This window comes from Haematobia irritans, chromosome 2, assembly GCF_050003625.1.
Source record: "Haematobia irritans isolate KBUSLIRL chromosome 2, ASM5000362v1, whole genome shotgun sequence".
In the NCBI taxonomy this organism is placed as follows: Eukaryota; Metazoa; Arthropoda; class Insecta; order Diptera; family Muscidae; genus Haematobia; species Haematobia irritans.
The window spans coordinates 43320483-43345505 of NC_134398.1; the positions used below are offsets into that span (position 1 = coordinate 43320483).

Below are 25023 nucleotides of genomic sequence, written 5' to 3' on the forward strand. Positions count from 1 at the left end.
GAATTGCTGATCAAAACCTGCAAACCATCAAATTAGTGATTGAAGTGTCGGACTATCAGCGTTCGAATGATTGAACTTTCTCTCTTTACGCCGCAATCCAATACTTCTATGTTTGACCTCCAATTGGAACTCCATGTATTTATATTACTCACCATAATCCCAGTGTTTGAGCTTCAGGCTGAAGACCGCAATCACTACTTGAACTGAATCCCGAAATCTAAACAATTCTGATTTTCGAACCGAATTCTAAAGATTTCAATTTCAGGCCGAAATAATAGTCGTCAAAATACAGGTTGAACCGAATACGGAATTCCCTGTGTTTGAACTGCAAACCAACACAAGTCCAATGGTCAGCACGACCACCTCGCATACAAAGGGTCATGGCAACAATCCCAGTTTTGCCCGAAACCGCTACTGATATTATTAAGTGTTTCGCAGCTTCTCCATCAGAGATGGTCTGTATAAAACTTTTTTAGGTTTGCGACTGTCGCAAAGTTGTAAACGTCAAATATGCGTCTTAAATGTAGAAAAAGTAACAAAAGTCGCAAACTCAAAATACTTTAGTCGCGTCAGCTAGGCAACGAATTCGATGATATCCAATACAATGGTATGTGCGAAGAAGTTTCAATTCTTAGGAATGATCACAATTTCCGGTTTTAGTCCTCACATTTTCTCTTTTCCCTTTTGCACGAGGCAACCGTGGCCTTTCTTGTCCTTTCTTAGCTTAAAGTTCAGCCTTCTGCCCAATATAACTCCAAGGTATTTTTCACCAACGGGAATTTCTGGGAAAACTTTCACAAATTTCTGCAGAAACTGACTGCGACTGCATTGCTTTTATCGGGGAGCCAAACTAAATTTAAAAATTTCTTCTATTCAAAATTAGGTTTTCTACAGTAGGTTTACGACTTTTGCGACATACGTATTATGCTGTCGCAAATGTATGTCGCAAAAGTCACAGTTTGTGACAGGCCAACCCTGTTCTCCATGTGGTTTCATACTTTATGTGCTTCGGACTAGCCAATACAAAGTAGATCCCTAATTATTGAGAATCACTCATTTAAAAGAGACAAGTTAGGAGTTGCTTTCATTTCCATTCATTTCTGTCATATACGTACATCTTCAAATCCCCTATGACTTTCGTTTCTGGTGTAGGGTGCAAAGATTCATGTTTTGTTTATCTTTTGTCGTTTGTTTTTGTTTTCTCCTGATATGCAAAGTGTGCTAATCGGAAGGCGTGGGTTTTTTAGTTTTCATTTCAGTACTGAAACCATCTTCGCACCATCCTCCTTGGCTTTAAGAAATCCCCAGGAGGAAGACATAAATTCATATTTATGGAAGGAAAATTTCCAGACATTTAAATAAATAAATTTAAGTGACTTAATATGCAAAAAAAAAAAAAAAAGACATTAAGAATACATGCAATGTCTCAGATTTTATTAAATAGCCCCAAGCTCTTTGCAAATGATAAAAATGACAATTTGTGTTAATGAAAATTGCATGAAAATTTTACACCATGCAATGAGATATGAATAAGAGTGAACGTCTGTTGTTTTTGTGTATGGAGACGGAGGCAGATTTTAGAAAAGGTAACATTTTGACGTAATACTGGAGGCATCGTAAGAAAAATTTGTAAATTTCGTTAGCCACAAAACTAAGATTGTAAGGGATAAATTTGTGATAGAGCATCATTTCTTATATAAAGAAAATGCTCACATTAACATATAAGACCCTCTGTAGCAACCCATACATATGGGTACTCTACATCCACTTGATCGGCGATGACATTGATGAGGGAATAAGAACAGCATTGTGGACGTGCGATGATGAGAGACTAGATCGGTGCTATCCCAGCCAAGATCTGGCATCTCTAGGTACTTAATAGTTACCTCTCTCTTCTGAACCCGGCAATTCAAAATGTTTGCCCAAATTGTGGACATCACATCACGAGGTATATCTTCGTGTGTCCTGCAAAGCCTACAGACCTGACACCTACTTCACTCTGGTAGTAGCCAGTAGAGACTGCTTGTTTTCTCGAACTGGATGTAGAAGCTTAAACCTACAGACCTGACAACTACTTCACTCTGGTAGTAGCCAGTAGAGGCTGCTTGTTTTCTGTTTGTAGAAGCTTGAATTTCTAATCCTTATAATTTTTTTGTTCAAATCCCAGGGGCTATAACAACAATCCACACCTAAGGTTGGTTGTTTGGCCTCGAATATATATATTTTTTTGGTCCAATTGCGTGGATGTCTATTGGAATCGTTTCTGCTTTCCCTAATGCAGCTTCCCGTGATACTGTACTGAAGTGATTCTTAGAGCCTCTGTTCTTTGAACTGAAAGCAGCTTAATCGCTCTAATTCGTCTCTGAAAGGTCGACGCCCAGATCTCACAGCCATCTGTTACTCATCTCTATGAGTATTCTTCTTCTGCTTGGAAGGGGGCTTACAATGTTTACCATTAGCCTGATCAGTCGTGCCGTTATCATAGGTTAGGTTAGGTTGTAGAGGATGACATCCAGTGTAGGTCCATTGTAATTCCTCGATGTGATCTTTCCATCTTTTTCCTTCCGATGCGGCCCGGTTTGTCCCAGAGCTTCCTCCTGCTCGTTCTCTTTGAAAGAAATCTCAGAACAACCAACCAGAGGCCCTGATGAATGCAAGTATGTCCCTTAAGCTGCACTCCCGCAGATCAGTGAGAGCCTGATAGAAAAAGGAGCCCAGTATCTTGTTTCTTCTAAAGGATAAAGCTGGACACTGGCATAGGAAGTGGTACGAGTCCTCCGTAACTTCCGGATGCAGGCACCATCTACAGATATCATCGTCTTTAAGTCCTATTCTCATAATGTGTTTCACAAGTGTATTATGTCCTGTTATGATACCAATCAGTGGCCGCAATTCTTCTCTGTTCATCGACATCAAAATTTCGCAGTTCCTACGTTTCTTTTCGTCCCATATCAACTTGGTTTGCTCGCAACCGACCGAAGAAACCCAGCGTCTTCGCCATAGTTCTTCATATTATACTTCTATCCTGTAATAATAAGAAGACAGTGGAGGAAAAACGTCCGCTAGGACATTATTCGTTCCACGAGCGCCCTCCTTAGCCAGCACATTCGCTTCCTCGTTAGAGTTATATTATGCTGTTCAGTGGGAACCTTGAATTCTCTACGACAGCGGCTGACTACCTTAGACCTTATGTCAGCACTGCACAATGCCTTTATAGCTGCTTGACTGTCGATGAAGAAGCTGATATCGCTTCTGAATAACGGCCTCATCAACAGCGACTCAGCAGCCTTTGTGATCGCAGAAATCTCAGCCTGAAAAACAAGTATATATGGCCGTAAGTTCGCTCAGGCTGAATCTTATGTACCCTCCACCATGGATTGCGTAGAAACTTCGACGAAAGACTGTCATCCACAATCGAATTACATGGGTTGTGGTATCTTAAATCGTTTTCTAAATTGTGAGTTAGTCCATATGTGGTATATATTAGACAAAAAAGGTATGTGTAGGTAAGTCTTCAAATCCCCAAATCTGGGGATCGGTTTATATGGGGGCTATATATAATTATGGACCGATGCGGACCAATTTTTGCATGGTTGTTAAAGACCATATACTAAAATCATGTACCAAATTTCAGCCGGATCGGATGAAATTTGCTTCTCATAGAGGGTCTGCAAGCTAAATTTGGGGGTCCGTTTATATGAGGCTATACGTAAAAGTGGACTGATATGGCCCATTTGCAATACCATCCGACCTACATCAATAACAACTACTTGTGCCAAGTTTCAAGTCGATGGCTTGTTTCGTTCGAAAGTTAGCGTGATTTCAACAGACGGACGGACATGCTCAGATCGACTCAGAGTTTCAGCACGACCCAGAATATATATATATATATATATATATATATATATATATATATATATATATATATATATATATATATATATATATATATATATATATATATATATATATATATATATATATATATATATATATATATATATATATATATATATATATATATATATATATATATATATATATATATATATATATATATATATATATATATAATTTATGGGGTCTTAGAGCAATATTTCGATGTGTTACAAACGGAATGACAAAGTTAATATACCCCCATCCTATGGTAGATGGTATAATACTGCAATCACTATCCAGCGTGTAAGTCTCCCTTATTTCTAGTTCACTGCAATAGATTCCGCTGCCCGTTCCTTCCTCCATCTTTGACCCGTCCGTATACATGTTCAGGGTTCCGAAGGGTATCCTCCTGCCTTCCCACTCCTCTATACCTGGTATGTATGTCGGTTTGTTATGATAAGCATGCTTCGTGGCCATATGGTCCGTCTCTCTATACTGCCCGGCCAGAATCTCAGTATGCGTGCAGGCTGTCCTCTCCAGCGTGCTCAAGCTCTTAAGTCTCAGAAGTGTCAGTTCCGCCGTCTTCCTTACGTGTAAATCGAGTGGGATAACTCCCATCAGTACCTCCAAAGCGGCAGTGGCTGTGGTCCTCATAGCGCCTGTCATGTAAATAAGTGCAGTCCTATTTATTCTCAATATATGATTTTGGTGGTTTACGGTTGTCCACCAAACATGACAACCATATGTGGCCACAGGTCTTACAACCGCGGTATAAAGCCAACCAAAAAGAGAAGGCCTCATTCCCCATCTCTGCCCGACCAATTTCTGGCACGAGTATAATGCCGCATAGGCCTTCTTTATGCGATCCGCAGTATTCTCCATCCTGTTTAGTTTGGAATCCAAAAGAACTCCCAGGTACCTTGCTGATTTCGAGAGGGTCAGCTTCGTACCCTGGCATTCAGGCGACTTGTAACCGACAACCTTTTTCCTCCTGGTGAACAGTACCAGCTCCGTCTTTCCAGGGTTCACCCCTAATCCGCATCATAATGTCCACTTCGAAAGATACTGCAAAGACCCGCTCAGCACATCCGAAATAGAGTCCAGGAATTTCCCCGATACCATTATCACAATGTCATCCGCGTATGCCACTACCTTGATGCCCCTACAGTCAATACCTCGTTCACCACCAGTAGCCATAGCAAAGGTGATATTACCCCTGCCTGTGGCAATCCTCTAGTGGTATTAGCCCTCCTTGTGGGGTTCGCTAGCTGGACCACCATGTCCCTGCTTAGCAGCATCACCTCGATCCACTTTATAACGAATTTCTCAACACCATTCGTCTCCATTGCCTGCACTACTTGATCAATTTTCATATAATTAAAAGCACCTTCAATGTCCAGAAACGCCGCCAATGTATATTCGCCATATGTCATGGATCTTTCTATGTGATGCACCACTGAGTGCAGGGCAGATTCTACAGATCTACCTTTAATGTAGGCATGTTGACAGAATGATAGTTTCATGCCTAGCTGGTTCCTAATATGATCATCCAGTATCCTCTCCATCGTCTTTAGCAAGAAGGATGATAAGATTATTGGTCTGAAATCCTTCGCAGTTCCATGTGATATCTTCCCCGTCTTAGGAATGCGATTACCTTAACATTCCTCCAAGCCCTTGGTATATATCCAAGTCGCAATGAGGCTCTCATCAACTCCACATAAAATTCACCCAAGAGGTCGAAAGACTCCTGAAGCATACATGGGTATACCCCGTCAGTTATCATAGACTTTTTTCCCCGTGGAGTGCTCTATCTGTTGTCCCAAAGTTTTTAAGGTACAAGCTTGTTGGGATTACTATGTCGTCTATGTACATCTCTATCTCTAGTATCAGAGGCCGTCTTGCCAGGAGTATCAATTCGGTTGGCTAATTGTAAGTCATGCGTGTCTTTCGCACGTATCATGGTTTGGGGCAGTTTGGCATCAGTGTAGCCAACAAGGAATCTATCGTATGGCACGGGTAACTTCAGAATTTCGTCGTATGGTGCATTCCAGACATCTGGTCCAAGAACTGAGCCTTCTATGGCAGCTGAGGTTACTTAAATTCTTCTTGGACCCTATATAGCGTCATATATCACAACTAGGTCATTAAGGTAGTTTTACGATATTCTCATAACGTATTCCTGAAAGTGAAATGTTACGTCTGCGTTTTCTTGACTGTCAAAAGCGTCACCAGTGGGAAGGTAGATCTTGAGGCGTTGTTGCTCTATTGTACTGCTTGGACGGCATTTTATACTTCCTTAAGGGGTCTTAGTTTCGATTTTCCAGGTATGGATCCGTATTAACTCGCGGTCTGATCCCCCATTTTTTCCGATAGTCTCGTCAAATCTATATAAACCGTTCAAATAGTTTTCCAGTGATGACAATGCTTGGTTGCATTTTTCTTTGCTGATCAGAACTTATCTAGGGCTCCAAGTGTTAAATTTCCAGTTCTGAATCCATATTATTTCGCGGGCAGGTCACCCATTGTTTCTGATAGTATCGTCACGTCTTGGTTTAATAGCCGTCTGAGCAAGCTGAACACAGCTTTCCGGCTGTGTTCAGCATGCACATGGGTCTGTACAAAGATGATGTCACTTGGTTGCCCTTGCTGAACAGAACTAATATTTGTTCCTTCCACAAATTAGGGAGGATACCTTCAGTTAGGCAGCTGTTATAGATAGCAAATATGGTTCCAGGTCGCTTTTTACTAACCTCGGTGGGTATGTCGTCAGGATCGACATACCCACAGATGGTCTCCTTGAGCCTTTTGACGGTATTTTGCAATTTCTCTTTTGTAAAGACATGGAAGTAGGATGATAGATTTTCAGGTGTGATTCCTTGCTTGTACGGCATATTATATTTCCATAGGAGCTTTTAGTGACGATGTTCCAGGTCTGAATCCGTATTGCCTCGCGGACAGACTACCAATAGACCTGATTGACTCGTCAAGTCTTGGTTTGATGAACTGTTCGAATAGCTTTCCAACTGCGTTCATCATGCCAGAGTTCTGTACGACGATAGCGACGCTTAGTCGCCCCTTGCTTTTGCTAATCAGAACTAATCTTTATTCTTTCCACAAATTAGGAAGATATTCTTTTCTTTTAGGCTACTATTGTAAATTGCAAGTAGGGTTCTGAGTCGCTTGGTTGCTATTTATTTAATGATCTCTGTGGGTATGCCTTCAGGATCGGGTGCCTTCTTCTCCTTGAGGATTTTGGTGGCATTCGGCTATTATATCTAGCATCGCCAGTAGGATGATAGATTTTGAGGCGTGGTTGCCCTGTTGTGCTGTTTGTATGGCATATGATACTTCCTTCTTTAAAGGCTCTTAGTGTCGAGGTCTGAATTCGTATGGTTTCGGGTCTGAATTCGTATGGTTTCGGTTTCGGATCTGTCATGGCAATTCGTCCAATAGTCGTTAAGTATTTGTTTGCATAATTTTCCAGCTGTGTCTAATGGTCTGTACGATGATGATAACGCTTTTTTCTTGCTGATCACAACTAATCTTTGTTCTTTGCAGAAATTAAAGAGATGCGTTCTCTTAGGCAGTTTTTTTTACATAGCAAGCAGGGTTCCGGGTCACTTGGCTGCTAATTTTTTAATCACTTCTGCGGGTATGCTATCAATAAATATCTGGTCACTTTTTATCCTTAAGACTTTTGGCGGCATTTAATAGTTCCTGTATTGTAAAGATGGATGTTTGTGAGCGTTTTCATTGTGATCTCGCCTTTCTGATCTCAAGTCTTGGGAATAAAGTTTTCACAATATTTCGCATCTCATTCTCGTCCATCTTATCTACAGGACTTCTCATGCCGAATAGGATATCAATTTGATATTCTAATTTCCAAGGAGTAGTTTGCCAGTCCTGCATATAAATGGCTATGGGTTCAATCCCAGTTTTGAACAAACACCAATAAGTTGGGCGCATAATCCATCTTGTTGGTGATGCTTGTTACATTTGTGTGTTCTTCAAAGCTTCTATAAGTGATTACACCGTAATGTGAAACGCCATTCGGTCTCGGCCATAGAGAGGAGGTCCCTTGCCATTGAGCTCAAACATGGAATTGGGCAACACTCAATGAAACTCAGCACTTGTGCTACCACCATGGGCTGACTAGTCTAAGTGAGTCTAAAATAATAGGAGTTTATTGGCGCTTCATCTCTTAGAAATCTCTCTAGTTTCTCTCGGTTGTGCATGACATGTATTTATGACCGCTTCCTGTATGTATTTCCAATACCTCTACCATTATTTTATCTTCTGCAAAGTAAACATTCGGGATGGCGCCCTCATAGCCGGGTCGCCGGAAAGTAGCAGTAGTGACAATGCTCGCGATCCGTATGTCTTCTTTCCTCTAGAGTCTGTATGTCTCATTCTCCATTCAAACTCTCTATCTAAGCACGCTTGTTTAGACTTAACATTGTTATCTAAGAAATTGTATTGAATTAAATAACATTTAATTGAATTGAATTTATTTTTTAACGCAACGGAATTTATTTTTTAACAGTTTGAAATCTACTGAAATTGTAAGCACAATTCATCAAATAGAACAAAAAGTAGTATTGACATGAATGGCATTTATGTTTTGAAGCTTCAGATTGTTCTAAAAGTAAAATTAGTAGAAAATCAATAGGTCTCTTAGCTTGTGGAAAAGATACATTCTGACACTTTTCCATCAGCCGCAATCCAGACTACTAGGTAAGAATCAACTATAGCGCAATAAAATAAAAATTTGAAATCTGATCATCTTGTGTTTTTTTTTTTTATTTCTAATTGGGTTTACTTGTTGCGTTGGGTTCCGATATCTCCATGTTCGAGATACCACTTCCAAGCAACTTAATTAAGCTCATCTACTTGGCAACCTGTTATTTCTATAAACTTTGTGGGAGCTATCCTTCCCTGGGATACCCAAATACAATCCACAACAACAACTATGCTCTTTGGAGTCTTTTGTCCTGCTCTCCCACTGTCTCCAGTTGGCGCTCATCAGAAGAAATTACCGAAATTTTTCACTTTCATTTCTCACTAACCGATTTAAATCCAACTGCTGCTACCAGATCGTGAATGCCATAAAGTATGGACTTTTTTCATGTAACCGATACTGATACTTGCCAGACATTTTTTTTGACAATTTGTCAGTTTTGGAAAATGTTGGGACGTATTTGTCAACACTACATAATATAAATATAGTCTCCGCCATGTACCTATATTCCCCGTATTATCCAGACTACTATTAGTGTCTTTTCTTACATGCATGTAGCCGATACTGATACTTGCCATACATTTTTTTTTTGACAATTTGTCAGTTTTGGAAAATGTTCAAAGGTATTTAGCAACACTGTATGATACAGATAGAGTCTCCGCCATGTACCTATATTCCCCGTATTATCCAGACTACTATTAGTGTCTGTCCTTACATTATTGTAAGTTTAATTATAGTCAATATATTCCCCCAAAGTGTACAGCACCTCTATGAAAGAATCTTGTATTTCGTGCATTACCCCTTTGCGGAAGTTATTTTAAAAATTTTGTTTAAAATGACAAAAACAAGGTTTGAGTTCTTCCGTTCGAGAATAAATCACCACCATCATCATCATCATTATCATTGTAGAAGTGGAAGTGCTTAATTGGTTTGAAAAATGAAAATTTGTGGCTGGATGAATGCACTCCTACTGGTTCTACACATGATGTAAAATCAAAATACCATCACATTGCATTATCCGCACTTTCCGGATGTCAAAGGTAATTAGGGTTGAAGAAATTCTAGTTGGATTGAATATCAAAGGCATGCTCAGTAGCACCAATGCAATAACAAGCAAACAGATCACATTCCCACTAAAACTCTTTCATAAATTATGGATAATTTTAAGCGGTAGACATGAAGTACAATTATGTGGAGGGGGGAGGAATCATATGATCGAATCATTAGAATCACTATCATTGTGGGTTTGTTCTTATAGAGATTCACTCTCTCTCTCTCTTTGTCTCACTATCTTTCTCTTTGTTGTGGTAGGAAACTAACTCATCAACAACGTCATCATTACCACCATCATTATCACAGCAATCATAAATAATTCCCCCTATCGAGTGCTTGCCAACCAATGGTTATATGTGCCCCATTAATTGTTGATATATTAGTGGGGAATTTTGCCTCACTCTATTAGAAATCCGGAAGTGCATGTGTAAATATGCTGTAGTTCGGCTTATGAGAGTACATCAATATAAAATTGATGTGGTGTACTTGGAGCATTTGAAAGAGTGGTTTTATATTAAATATGCTTGTATTTGAATGCTTTAGGAGAGCACAATGGGAGAAACGTTGAAAGTGGACAAAGCTTTATATTTTTTATTGTATGTGAAAATCGGCCAATTTTTTTTTGGTTTTAGACATGTTGGCATCTGAATTTACACTGCAAAAAATGTATGTCGCAATTTATAACATCAAAGATTGACTAATAATTAATTTTTATTCCGAAAATTTTCGGTGGAGGCGAAAAACAAGTAAACTGTTTTATAGCCAGAAATTTTAATGCCCTTGTGTACTTTTTAACTACAGCTCACGAAATTGCACGTTCTCATAGAAGAAACAAGTATATACGGCCGTAAGTTCGGCTAGGCCGAATCTTATGTACCTTCCACCATGGACTGCGTAGAAACTTCTACTAAAGACTGTCATCCACAATCGAGTTACCTAGGTTGCGGTAACACTTGCCGATGGCAACGTATCTTAAAACTTCTGAACACCGTCTTCTAAATTGTAAGTTAGTCCATACGGGGTATATATTAAAAAAAGGCCGATGAAATACGAATTTAATTCAGTTTGCCAAAATTCTCTATAGAAATACAATTTTGACAAATTTTTCTAAAATTTTGACAAACATTTCTATAGGAATAAAATATTGACAAAATCTTCTACAGAAATAAAATTTTGACATAGAAATAAAATTTTGAAAAAATTTTCAATAGAAATAAAATTTTGACATAGAAATAAAATTTTGAAAAAATTTTCTATAGAAATAAAATTTTGGCCAAGTTTTCTATGGAAATAAAATTGTGACAAGACATTCTATAGCAATTAAATTTTAACAAAATTTTCCATAGAAATAAAATTTTAACAAAATTTTCTATGGCAATAAAATTTTAACAAAATTTTCTATGGCAATAAAATTTTAACAAAATTTTCCATAGAAATAAAATTTTGACAAAATTTTCTATAGAAATAAAATTTGGCAAATTTTCTCTAGATATACAAGTTTGACAAAATTTTCTACAGAAATAAAATGTTGACAAAATTTTCTATAGTAATACAATTTTGACAAAATTTTGTATAGAAATAAAATTTTGGTAGATTATTTTTGGCGATATGGACCAATTTTTGTGTGATTGGCGATCGGCTATATATAACTATAGACCGATATGGACCAATTTTTGCATGGTTGTTAGTGGCCATATACTAGCGCAATGTACCAAATTTCAACCGAATCGGATAAATTTTGCACCTCCAAGAGGTTCGGGAGATCAAATCTGGGGATCGGTTTATATGGGGGCTATATATAATTATGGACCGATATGGACCAAATTTGCATGGTTGTGAGAGACCCTATACGTAAACTACGCTCCAAATTTCAACCGGATCGGATGAAATTTGCTCTTCCAAGAGGCTCCGGAGGACAAATCTGGGGATCGGTCTATATGGGGAATATATATAATTATGGACCGATATGAACCAAGTTTTGCATGGTTGTTAGAGACACTATACTAACACTACGAAGCATATTTCAACCGAATCGGATGAATTCTGCTCCTACAAGGGGTTCCGGAGGTCAAATCTGGGGATCGGTTTATATGGGGGCTATATATAATTATGGAACGATATGGACCAATTACTGCATGGCTGTTAGAGACCATATACGTACACTACGTACCAAACGAAATTTGCTCTTCCAAGAGGCTCCGGAGTTCAAATCTGGGGATCGGTTTATATAGGAGCTATATATAATTATGGACTGATACGGACCAAGTTTTGCATGGTTGTTAGAGCCCCTATACTAACACCACGTACCAAATTTCAACCGGATCGGAAGAGGCTCCTGAGGTCAAATCTGGGGATCGATTTATATGGGGGCTATATATAATTATGGAACGATATGAACCAATTTCTGCATGGCTGTTAGAGACCATATACGTACACTACGTACCAAACGAAATTTGCTCTTCCAAGAGGCTCCGGAGTTCAAATCTGGGGATCGGTTTATATGGGAGCTATATATAATTATGGACTGATACGGACCAAGTTTTGCATGGTTGTTAGAGCCCCTATACTAACACCACGTACCAAATTTCAACCGGATCGGAAGAGGCTCCGGAGGTCAAATCTGGGGATCGATTTATATGGGGGCTATATATAAGTATGGAACGATATGGACCAATTTCTGCATGGCTGTTAGAGACCATATACGTACACTACGTACCAAACGAAATTTGCTCTTACAAGAGGCTCCGGAGTTCAAATCTAGGGATCGGTTTATATGGGAGCTATATATAATTATGGACTGATACGGACCAAGTTTTGCATGGTTGTTAGAGCCCCTATACTTACATCACGTACCAAATTTCAACCGGATCGGATGAATTTTGCTCCTCCAAGAGGCTCCGGAGGAAAAATCTGGCGATGGGTCTATATGGAGGATATATATAACTATCGACCGATATGGACCAATTTTTGCATGGTTGTTAGAGACCATATGCGTACACCACGTACCAAATTTCAACCGGATCGGATGAATTTTACTCCTTCAAGAGGCTCCGGAGGCCAAATCTGGGGATCGGTCTATATGGGGGATATATATAATTATGGACCGATATGGACCAATTTTTGCATGATTGTTAGAGACCATATACTAACACCATGTACCAAAATTGAACCGGATCATATGAATTTTTGCTCCTCCAATAGGCTCCGGAGGACAAATCTGGGAATCGGTCTATATGAGGGATATATATGATTATGGACCGATATGGACCAATTTTTGCATGATTGTTAGAGACCATATACTAACACCATGTACCAAATTTGAACCGGATCAAATGAATTTTGCTCCTCCAATAGGCTCCGGAGGTCAAATCTTGGGATCGGTTTATATGGGGGCTATATATAATTATGGACCGATATGGACCAATGTTTGCATGGTTGTTAGAGACTATATGCGTACACCACGTACCAAATTTCAACCAGATCGGATGAATTTTGCTCCTCCAATAGGCTCCGGAGGTCAAATCTTGGGAAATATGTTAGAGCAAAAGTATAATTAACAGATAAATAAAATAAATTTTTAATCAATACTACTTGAAATATCCCCCATTATATGGCTATAATAAATGGTTTACATAAATATAAAGAATTCATTTTTCTTTCTTCATTTGGATTCTACTGTAGCATCAACAAACATACGAACATTGTCACTCTTAAAGCTATTAATTATTTATGCGTACGTATTATAACATGCATTGTCACCGCACTCAGCGGTACCTCACTATTAAATTCCCAAGGGAAATGAGACACTCACGTACAACTATTCAGGGTATTCACAAATTTGCAAAATCTACAAATGTACGGATTTGCATTAGTCTCAATCGGAAATGGCAAAAGTAAATGAAGACTCAACACATCACTCCAATTTTACTGGGGGCCATGTACCACCACCACCACCAAGCGCTACGCCATAATCCCCACCTTCGGAGTATAGGGAAATGCGGATATATTTTATGCGTGTGAACACAATTCAAAGACTTTATGAAAAATATTCACATAAATCTTCACAATTATTTGTGTGTGTGTGTGTAACCTAGGCCCAGGTCGGATGTTGAGATTGCTTGAGCTTGTTTGTGAGTACCACAGACAAGTATTGGTAATTATATTTAAGCCATGTTATTAAGGGCTTATCATTTTTGTGTTGTTTGTGATATTTCCCAAAATCCCTATCAATGTATGTTGGCACTCAACCGAAATTATAATTACAAGTCTATTTTACATTGCCCCACAGAAGCATCAGTTATCTTGGTAATGAGGGGAAGTGTAAGATAAAATTGATATTTTATGATAGTGAATGCATCAGCCAAATTCCTATTCATAGGGATGACAACACTGATAGCCCCACGATGAACGATCACAAAATCATGATGGCGCTATTTCGATGAAAGGGCAAGTACCCTAGTGACTGCTGCCACGTTTACGTTACTGTGACTGACAAGATTTTCAATAGAAATAAAATTTTGGCACATTTCCTATAGAAATAACATATTCCATAGAAATACACTTTTGAAAAAATTCGTTATAGAAAAAAATTTTACAAAATTTTCCATAGTATTAAAATTTTGACAAAATATTCTAAAGAAAAAAAATTAAAAATTTTTTTTATTGAAATAAAATTTTGGTACAATTTTCTACAGAAATAAAATGTTTACAAAATATCCTATAGAAAAAAAATTTTTGTTAAATTGTTTTTCTAAAGATACATTTCTCAAAATTTCATTTATATAGCAAATTTTCCCAAAATTTTATTGCTATAGAAAATTTGATAAACATTTTATTTTTATTTCTATTTGATAATAATTTATTTTTAAAGAAAACTTTATTAAAATTTTATTTATATAGAAAATTTCCCCAATTTTTTTTTTCTAAAGACAATTTTCTCAAAATTCTATTTATATAGAAAACTAGCGTAACCCAGCCCGCTTCGCTGCGCCTCCCGAAGCTTATTTTCGTTAACTTATGGCGATTTCGATTGGTAAAAAAGGTGCAACATTCTCGAAATTGTTTGCAAAATATGAAGGGCACTGTTATAGCTTTTGGGTCCTGTCTCCCTCACAATATTATGAATTAACAATAATTTTGGAATGACACTATCATTTGAGTGAAAATATAATGACGAAAAAAGTAGTGTAACACCAAGGCAACATATTTTTTGCGAAACGAAAAGCCCTTAGTCAACCATATCCATCGATCTGAAAAGATTTGAAAGTCTTTTAAATAGTAGGATCAGGGGAAGTCTGGCACAAAAACTGAAGTACTGATTAATCACTCCATGGTTTCCACACACGTGTCCCGTACATTTCAAAAAATCGGACTGCTTGCTTTTTCGTTTATATACAGAAATAGGATGGTTTTGCAGACGTAAAACGGACCGTCTACGTTGCCTACCAACTTCATTATACCCTTCACCACTACTGTGGTACAGGGTATAATAAGTTTGTGCATTTGTATGTAACGCCAAGAAATAATTGTCATAGACCCATCTTTTAGTATACCGATCGGCTTAGAATTAAATTCTGAGTCGATTTAGCGATGTCCGTCTGTCTGTCTGTCCGTCCGTCTGTTTGTATATGTAATTTTGTGCACAAAGTACAGGTCGCAGTTTAAGTCCCATCGTCCTCAAATTTGACATAACGTCTTTCTTCGGGTAGAAGACAATCGCTATTGATTTTGGAAAATATCGGTTCAGATTTAGATATAGGTGCCATATATAGTTATCACCGATTTGATCATAAATCACGTATTTATGAACCGACGTTCTTCAAATTTTGTACATCTGAATGTATTGTCAGTCCCGTAAAAACTGCCAAATATCAGCTAAATCGGTTCAGATTTATATATAGCTCCCATATATATCTTTCGTCCGATTTTGACTTATATGGCTTCAAAAGCCAGAGTTTTGCCCTGATTTGCTTCAAATTTTGCACAACGAGTACGTTTAATAATATCGTTAATTGTGACAAATTTAGTTGAAATCGGTTCAGATTTAGATATAGCTCCCCTATATAAATTTCGTCCGATTTTGACTTATATGGCTTCAAAAGCCAGAGTTTTGCCCTGATTTGATTAAAATTTTGTACAAGGAGTACGTTTAATAATATCGTTAATTGTGACAAATTTAGTTGAAATCGGTTCAGATTTAGATATAGCTCCCATATATATCTTTCGTCCGATTTGCATTTATATGGCCTCAAAAGCCAGAGTTTTGCCCTGAGTTGCTTAAAATTTTGCACAACAAGTACGTTTAATAGTATCGTTAATTGTGCCAAATTTAGTTGAAATCGGTTCAGATTTAGATATAGCTCCCCTATATAACTTTCGTCCGATTTTGACTTATATGGCTTCAAAAGCCAGAGTTTTGCCCTGATTTGATTAAAATTTTGCACAACGAGTACGTTTAATAATATCGTTAATTGTGCCAAATTTAGTTGAAATCGGTTCAGATTTAGATATAGCTCCCATATATATCTTTCGTCCGATTTTGACTTATATGGCTTCAAAAGCCAGAGTTTTGCCCTGATTTGATTAAAATTTTGTACAAGGAGTACGTTTAATAATATCGTTAATTGTGCTAAATTTAGTTGAAATCGGTTCAGATTTAGATATAGCTCCCATATATATCTTTCGTCCGATTTGCATTTATATGGCCTCAAAAGCCAGAGTTTTGCCCTGAGTTGCTTAAAATTTTGCACAAGGAGTACGTTTTATAGTATCGTTAAGTGTGCTTAATTTGGTTAAAATCGGTTCCGATTCAGATATAGCTCCCATATATATCTTTCGACCGATTTGGACTTATATAGCCCCAAAAGCCAAAGTTTTGCCCTGATTTGCTTCAAATTTTGCACCACAAGTACGTTTAATAGTATCGTTAATTGTGCTAAATTTAGTTGAAATCGGTTCAGATTTAGATATAGCTCCCATATATATCTTTCGTCCGATTTGCATTTATATGGCCTCAAAAGCCAGAGTTTTGCCCTGAGTTGCTTAAAATTTTGCACAACAAGTACGTTTAATAGTATCGTTAATTGTGCCAAATTTAGTTGAAATCGGTTCAGATTTAGATATAGCTCCCCTATATAACTTTCGTCCGATTTTGACTTATATGGCTTCAAAATCCAGAGTTTTGCCCTGATTTGATTAAAATTTTGTACAAGGGGTACGTTTAATAATATCGTTAATTGTGCCAAATTTAGTTGAAATCGGTTCAGATTTAGATATAGCTCCCCTATATAACTTTCGTCCGATTTGGACTTATATGGCCCCAAAAGCCAGAGTTTTACCTTATTTTGATTAAAATTTTGTACAAGGAGTAAGTTTAATAATATCGTTAATTGTGACAAATTTAGTTGAAATCGGTTCAGATTTAGATATAGCTCCCCTATATAAATTTCGTCCGATTTTGACTTATATGGTTTCAAAAGCCAGAGTTTTGCCCTGATTTGATTAAAATTTTGTACAAGGAGTAAGTTTAATAATATCGTTAATTGTGACAAATTTAGTTGAAATCGGTTCAGATTTAGATATAGCTCCCATATATATCTTTCGTCCGATTTGCATTTATATGGCCTCAAAAGCCAGAGTTTTGCCCTGAGTTGCTTAAAATTTTGCACAAGGAGTACGTTTTATAGTGTCGTTAATTGTGAAAAATTTAGTTGAAGTCGGTTCAGATTTAGATATAGCTCCCATATATATCTTTCGCCCGATTTTCCGTCATATGACCACAGAGGTCAAAGTTGTAATCCGATTTGCGTGAAATTTTGCACATTGAGTAAATTCAACATAGTAACTATGCACGTGAAATTTGATTGCAATCGGTTCAGATTTCGATATAGATTCCATATATATGTTTTTCCTATTTAGGCAAAACTGGCCGAAATACCTAAATTTTCCTTATCAAATCGCCACTGCTAAGTCGAAAACTTATCAAAATGACTCAAATTTTCCTATTACTCTATTACACATCTATCGACCGATAAATCATAAATACACTTTTACAAAGTTGCCTCAAAATTGGTTCATATTTAAATGTTTCCTATATTTTTTTACTAACATAGTGTTTCACCTCAGCGCATTAGCCGAATTAAATGTAAAATCTATAACTATTGAAGAACTCTGTACAGATCTGCTCAGATATACAGAATATATGTGTATGGATTCATATAGCATATAGCATATAGCATCCAACACATTGGTCGAATTTGATATGGTATCGAAAATGTGGACTTACAAAGTGGTGAAGGGTATAATATAGTCGGCCCCGCCCGACTTTAAACTTTCATTACTTGTTTTAAATTGAAATTTTTTATTTAAAAATGTCTGGCAGAAGCCTGTGGAAAAATCATAAAATTATGTACCGAGATCCCATTTATCGGTAATCCTCTACTTTCTATTTTCAAAAAATTGGGCAAAAGGGAACCCCCTCTCTCGCTCCTCGCCGACCAGATATCGCAAATTCACGTACCCTTAGGTTAGGCAGCCCGATATATCAGGCTCACTTAGACTATTCAGTCCATTGTGATACCACAGTGGTGAACTTCTCTCTTATCACTGAGTGCTACCCGATTCCATGTTAGCCCAATGACAAGGGACCTCCTTTTTATAGCCGAATCCGAACGGCGTTCCACATTCCAGTGAAACCACTTAGAGAAGCTTTGAAACCCTTAGAAATGTCACCAGCATTACTGAGGTGGTACACTTTCATTTCATAAACTACACACAAAAAATTTTTTTTCTGATTCAATCACGAAATTAATTGATCCAATTAATTTTTAATTGAAATGTCTTCAATCACAGAAATGATAGTATCAATTAAAAAATTAATTGACAGTCAATTAAAAAATTAATTGATCCAATTAAATATTTAATTGATACTATTAATTTGGGTGATTGATTTTTATTTCAATTAAAAAATTTGTTGAATCAATTAAATTTTTAATTGAATATTTTTTAAAACTCAATTAAGATTTTAATTGCCAAAATTTTCGTGAATCTTTTTTCTGTGTACCCAACTTCACTATTCCCCTTCTCCAACCAGACATCGAAAAATCATGTACCCTGTTTAAATGTTATCGTCTTCTCCCAATTTCAAGTAAAGCAGAGAAGGTTAGATTTTGCTCTAGTTTTTGTAAAGCGATATCACTTTCTCTGCAAATTCCAAGAAAATCTATAAACTTTCCTTCAAGTTTCATAGTGTGGGGCAAAGAGAAGTTTCCCGTCCAAATACCCAAAAATCAAGTACACCATATTGATTTTATAGCCTTCCCCTACGGCCTTTAGACATTTCAAGTAAACTTGAGAATTCTAGTTTTTTTTTTCAGTTTTAGACGAGGTCTCCCTCACCGTCCCAATATCGAATAATGATATAGCGTATATTGTGTAGACGTCCCAGAATATCTCAAACAAATTATAAGCCCAATTTTTAAACAAGAGGACAAGGGGAGACACCTCTTCCCTTCCGAATATCACCAAATCAGATATATAACCTGGCCCACATACTCTGTAAATTTCAAGTAAATTGGAAAAGTTTAATTTTTTCACGGTATGTACTTGAGGAGAAATGAGGTATCCCTGTACCCTTTTGTTCTTCCCCGACTAAATATTAAAACTCTTTATCACAATGGACTGAATAGTTTAAGTGAGCCTGAATCTTAATCGGGCTGCCACTTTAACCTAACCTTTAACCTAAATATTAAAACATCATATACCTCCTATAAATTTCATAATCTCTAAATTCTCCGCAAAATTGCAGTAACATAAGTCAACAAATTTTAGTTTTTTTCACAGTACTTAAAAAAAAAGTCGGACAAACGGGAGACCCCCCTCGACCAAATATAGAAAAATAAAGTAGCTGTTATTTGCCTAGACGCCCCTTTCAACCTTCCGTTAAAATTTCAAGCAAATCGTATAATTTTGTTCCCATTTTCAAAACGTCGGGCAAGGGGGAGGTCCCCCTTCCCGACTAAATATTAAACAATCAGGTACCCCACAATAAATCAATTAACCTCACGACGTGTAAATCTCAATCTCAAGTAAATCAGAGAATTTTTGTTTTTTGTTTTTACTTTAAACAAAAATCGTATAATGGGGTGCTCCACCTCCGCGACCAAATATTGAAAAATAAAGTAGCGGGTCTTTGTCTAGACCTTACCGCTAACCTTCCTTGGAAATTTCACTCAAATCGGAGAACTTTGGAACAATTTTCAAAAAGTATGGCAAGGGGGAGGCCCCCTTCCCGAACAAATATTAAAAAAATCAGGTACCCCATAATAAATTCATAACTTCACGGCGTGTTCTCTGTAAATCAGAGAAGTTTTGTTTTTTTGTTTTTTACTTTAAACAAAAATCGTATAAAAATAAAATAGAGGGTATTTGTATAAACCTTTGTCATCGCTAACGTTCCTTGGAAATTTCACCTAAATCAAGATTGACCCAATTTTGAAAAAGTCGGCCAAAGGGGATGTCCCTTTTCCCACCAGATATCAAAAAATAAGGTACCCTTTTTTCACCACATGATTACCCTCTACGTTCTCCGAACATTTTTCATGTGAAAAAATAAAATTATTTTATAACAAAATCAACTGCGATAAATTCAAATTATACCTTTTTGCAATATGCTCTGTTTCCATTGAAATTTTTCTTGAATTTTCCATATTTATAAACCTCACAGAGACCTAGACCTTTCCAACCAATGCAAAACCTTGGAAATCGGTTTTTGTGTTCTGGAGTTATTGCGTCAGGAAGAAAAACCCGACTTATTATACCCACCACCATAGAATGGTGACGGGGGTATAATAAGTTTGTCATTCCGTTTGTAACACATCGAAATATCGATTTCCGACTATATAAAGTATATATATTCTTGATCAGGGAAAAATTCTAAGACGATATAACGATGACCGTCTGTCCGTCTGTCTGTTGTAATCACGCTACAGTCTTCAATAATGAAGCAATCGTCCTGAAATTTTGCACAAACTTGTCTTTTGTCTGCAGGCAGGTCAAGTTCGAAAATGGGCTATATCGGTCCAGGTTTTGATATAGTCCCCATATAAACCGACCTCCCGATTTGGGATCTTGGGCTTATAGAAATCGTAGTTTTTATCCAATTTGCCTGAAATTTGAAATCTAGAGGTATTTTATATGACCATAAAGAGGTGAGCCAAAAATGGTGAGTATTGGTCCATATTTTCGTATAGCCCCCATATAGACCGATCTCCCGATTTTACTTCTTGGGCTTATAGAAACCGTAGTTTTTATCCAATTTGTCTGAAATTGGAAACCTAGAGGTATTGTAGGACCACAAATACGTGTGCCACAAATTGTGAGTATCGGTCCATATTTTGGTATGGTCTCCATATAAAACGACCTCCCGATTTGGGGTCTTGGGCTTATAGAAACCGTAGTTTTGATCCAATTTGCCTGAAATTGGAAATCTAGAGGTATTTTAGGACCATAAAGAGGTGTGCTGAAAATGGTGCGTATCGGTCCATGTTTTGGTATGGTCCCCATATAAAACGACCTCCCGATTTGGGGTTTTGGGCTTATAGAAACCCTAGTTTTTATCCAATTTGTCTGAAATTGGAAATCTAGAGGTATTGTAGGACCACAAATACACGTGCCAAAAATTGTGAGTATCGGTCCATATTTTCGTATAGCCCCCATATAGACCGATCTCCCCATTTTACTTCTTGGGCTTATAGAAACCGCAGTTTTTATTCAATTTACCTGAACTTGGAAATCTAGAGGTATTGTAGGACCACAAATACGTGTGCCAAAAATTGTGAGTATGGGTCCATGTTTTGGTATGGTCCCCATATAAAACGACCTCCCGATTTGGGGTCTTGGGTTTATAGAAACCGTAGTTTTTATCCAATTTGTCTGAAATTGGAAATCTAGAGGTATTTTAGGACCACAAATACGTGTGCCAAAAATTGTGAGTATCGGTCCATGTTTTGGTATGGTCCCCATATAAAACGACCTCCCGATTTGGGGTCTTGGGTTTATAGAATCCGTAGTTTATATACAATTTGCCTGAAATTGGAAATCTAGAGGTATTTTAGGACCATAAAGAGGTGTGCCGAAAACGGTGAGTATCGGTCCATATTTTGGTATAGCCACCGTATAGACCGATTTCCCGATTCTACTTCTTGGGCTTCTAGCATCCGAAGTTTTTATCCTATTTGCCTGAAATTGGAAATCTAGAGGTATTTTCGGGTCATAAAAAGGTGTGCCGAAAACGGTGAGTATCGGTCCATATTTTAGTATAGCCCCCATAAGAACAATCTCCCGATTTAACTCCTTGGGTTTCTAGAAATCGTAGTTTTTATCTGAATTGCGTGAAATTGTAAATATTCTGGTATTTTAGGCTCACAAAAACGTGTATCGGATTAAGTTTTTATCGGTCCATTTGGTAATGCCTCCATATAGACCGACTTCACTTCTTGAGGGTGTAGAAAGCGCACTGATCATGAAAATTGTTTGAAACTTCCAGATTTTACTTCTACAGATTTAAGATTTCAAATCAAGATGTTGTTTTATAATTTTCTTGCACACTTACAAGAGATGTTAATGATTCCTCTAAAACTCAAACAAAAATGGTTCTTATAAATCCAGAATCTGATATAGTTCTCATAGGTGATATCTTTAAATTTACTTTCGGGAAGTGTCCTCAAGTCCTCAAGCCCTCCTGGAATTTCAAAGGAAACCCTAATATTTGGTTCATGGTGGTGGGTATTTAAGATTCGGACCGGCCGAACTTAGTGCTGTATATATTTGTTTTTTTTTTTTTTATACCCTCCATCATAGGATGGGGGTATATTAACTTTGTCATTCCGTTTGTAACACATCGAAATATTGCTCTAAGACCCCATAAAGTATATATATTCTGGGTCGTGGTGAAATTCTGAGTCGATCTAAGCATGTCCGTCCGTCCGTCCGTCCGTCTGTTGAAATCACGCTAACTTCCGAACGAAACAAGCTATCGACTTGAAACTTGGCACAAGTAGTTGTTATCGATGTAGGTCGGATGGTATTGAAAATGGGCCATATCGGTCCACGTTTACGTATAGCCCCCATATAAAGGGACCCTCAGATTTGGCTTGTGGAGCCTCTAGCAGAAGCATATTTCATCCGATCCGGCTGAAATTTGGTACATGGTGTTGGTATATGGTCTCTAACAACCATGCAAAAATTGGTCCACATCGGTCCATAATTATATATAGCGCCCATATAAACCGATCCCCAGATTTGGCTTGCGGAGCCTAAAAGAAAAGCAAATTTCATCCGATCCTGCTGAAATTTGGTACATGGTGTTGGTATATGGTCTCTAACAACCACGCAAAAATTGGTCCACATCGGTCCATAATTATATATAGCCACCATATAAACCGATCCCCAGATTTGGCTTGAGGAGCCTCAAAGAGAAGAAAATTTCATCCGATCCGGCTGAAATTTGGTACATGATGTTGGTATATTGTCTCTAACAACCATGCAAAAATTGGTCCATATCGGTCCTTAATTATATATAGTCCCCATATAAACCGATCCTCAGATTTGGCTTGTGGAGCCTCTAAGAGAAGGATATTTCATCCGATCCGGCTGAAATTTGGTACATGGTGTTAGTATATGATCTTTAACAACCGTCGCAGAATTGGTCCATATCGGTCCATAATTATATATAGCCCCCATTTAAAATGTTCTCCAGATTTGACCTCCGGAGCCTCTTGGAGGAGCAAAATTCATCCGATCCGGTTCAAATTAGGAACGTGGTGTTAGTATATGGTCGCTAACAACCATACCAAAATTGGTCCATTCACACAAAAATTGGTCCATATCGGTTCATAATCATGGTTGCCACTAGAGCCAAAAATAATCTACCAAAATTTTATTTCTATAGAAAATTTTGTCAAAATTTTATTTCTAGAGAAAATTTTGTTAAAATTTTATTCGGTTCATAATAAAATTTTCATCATTGTCAAAATTTTATTTCTATAGAAAATTTTGTCAAAATTGTATTTCTATAGAAGATTTTGTTCAAATTTTATTCGGTTCATAATCATGGTTGCCACTCGAGCCACAAATAATCTACCAAGATTTTATTTCTATAGAAAATTTTAAAAGTTTATTTCTATAGAAAATTTTGTGAAAATTTTATTTCTGTAGAAAATTTTGTCAAAATTTTATGTCTACTTTGTCAAACTGAATTATATACGTATTGGATCGATCTTTTTTGATTTGATATATACCACGTATGGACTTACATACACTTTAGACGATGGTGTTAGGAGGTTTTAAGATACCTTGCCATCGGCAAGCGTTACCGCAACTTAAGCAATTCGAGTGTTTAGAAGAAGTTTCTACGCAATCCATGATGGAGGGTACATAAGCTTCGGCCTGGCCGAACTTACGGCCGTATATACTTGTTTTTTTTTTTTCAAATAGATGAATTGTATTCCATAGTTTAGCTAATACAATAATTCGTGGCTCTGCATATTTTCTTGGATTAGAGATCTAACTATAAATTCTCCGAAAATTGAATTGGAAGTGCACAGACCAGTGCGAACTTTAAAAAAATGAAAATCACTATATTTGTAAGCCTTTCGATTTTTGCCATAACACAGGTATGTAAAATCATTTTTTTTAAATTTACTTTATTGCATAAATATGGGTTCTAACATTCATAATTATCTCTTGTCTATTAGTTATTTTTTTTAGCTGAAGCACGTAAATTTTCCTTGACCAATGAAAAAGAATTTATCGTGGTTGAGCAATTCCTAAATGAATTGAAATTATTGCTGACATACAATATATTTGATATCTTGAAACGTGTTCATCGCAATTTAATTTATTCCATTTACCCTGCTGCCGATCAGGCTAAGGCATTAAGACTGAGGAAGGTAAATGATGCCTGTGCGGAAATAAAATCACTTCAGCAGAAATTAGAATTTATCGCCAAGGTCTTAACATTCGGGATAAATTATGGCAATCTAGAAGCTCAGTGGGATAATATCTATAACCGCTTCAAAAGGAAAATGCGAAGTGCTCAAATAGTGAATGCACAAAAGCCATTGTATCACTGTAACTGATGAATTTTTGCCATTCAATCATCAATGAAATAATCCTAAGAAAATACCATAAAATGCTGAAAATTGTTTTCCGGTTCCGGGGCAATAGAAACAATATTTCCGTTTATTTTTATGTACAGCAATATATTCTTCCTATACGTAATAGCATAAAATGTATGGGCCATATATTATAATAAATTGGGATATATTTGGGTCATAATTTTTCAAAAATATAAA

At 37.0% G+C, this 25023-nt stretch overlaps 1 protein-coding gene across 1 annotated transcript; it reads left to right on the forward strand.

Annotated features, from left to right (window-relative positions):
• The first annotated feature begins 24267 nt into the window (after window positions 1–24267).
• LOC142224093 (uncharacterized) lies at window positions 24268–25023 on the forward strand. The gene is made up of 2 exons (XM_075293895.1): window positions 24268–24342; window positions 24424–25023. The coding sequence occupies exons 1-2, from the start codon at window positions 24295–24297 to the stop codon at window positions 24805–24807; spliced, it is 432 nt and encodes a 143-aa protein (XP_075150010.1). The 5' UTR covers window positions 24268–24294; the 3' UTR covers window positions 24808–25023.

Coding starts and splice junctions, on each gene's coding strand:
- LOC142224093 (XM_075293895.1), top strand. CDS start 24,295: ATGAAAATCACTATATTTGTAAGCCTTTCGATTTTTGCCATAACACAG. Junction 24,343..24,423: donor CGATTTTTGCCATAACACAG/GTATGTAAAATC, acceptor CTTGTCTATTAG/TTATTTTTTTTAGCTGAAGC.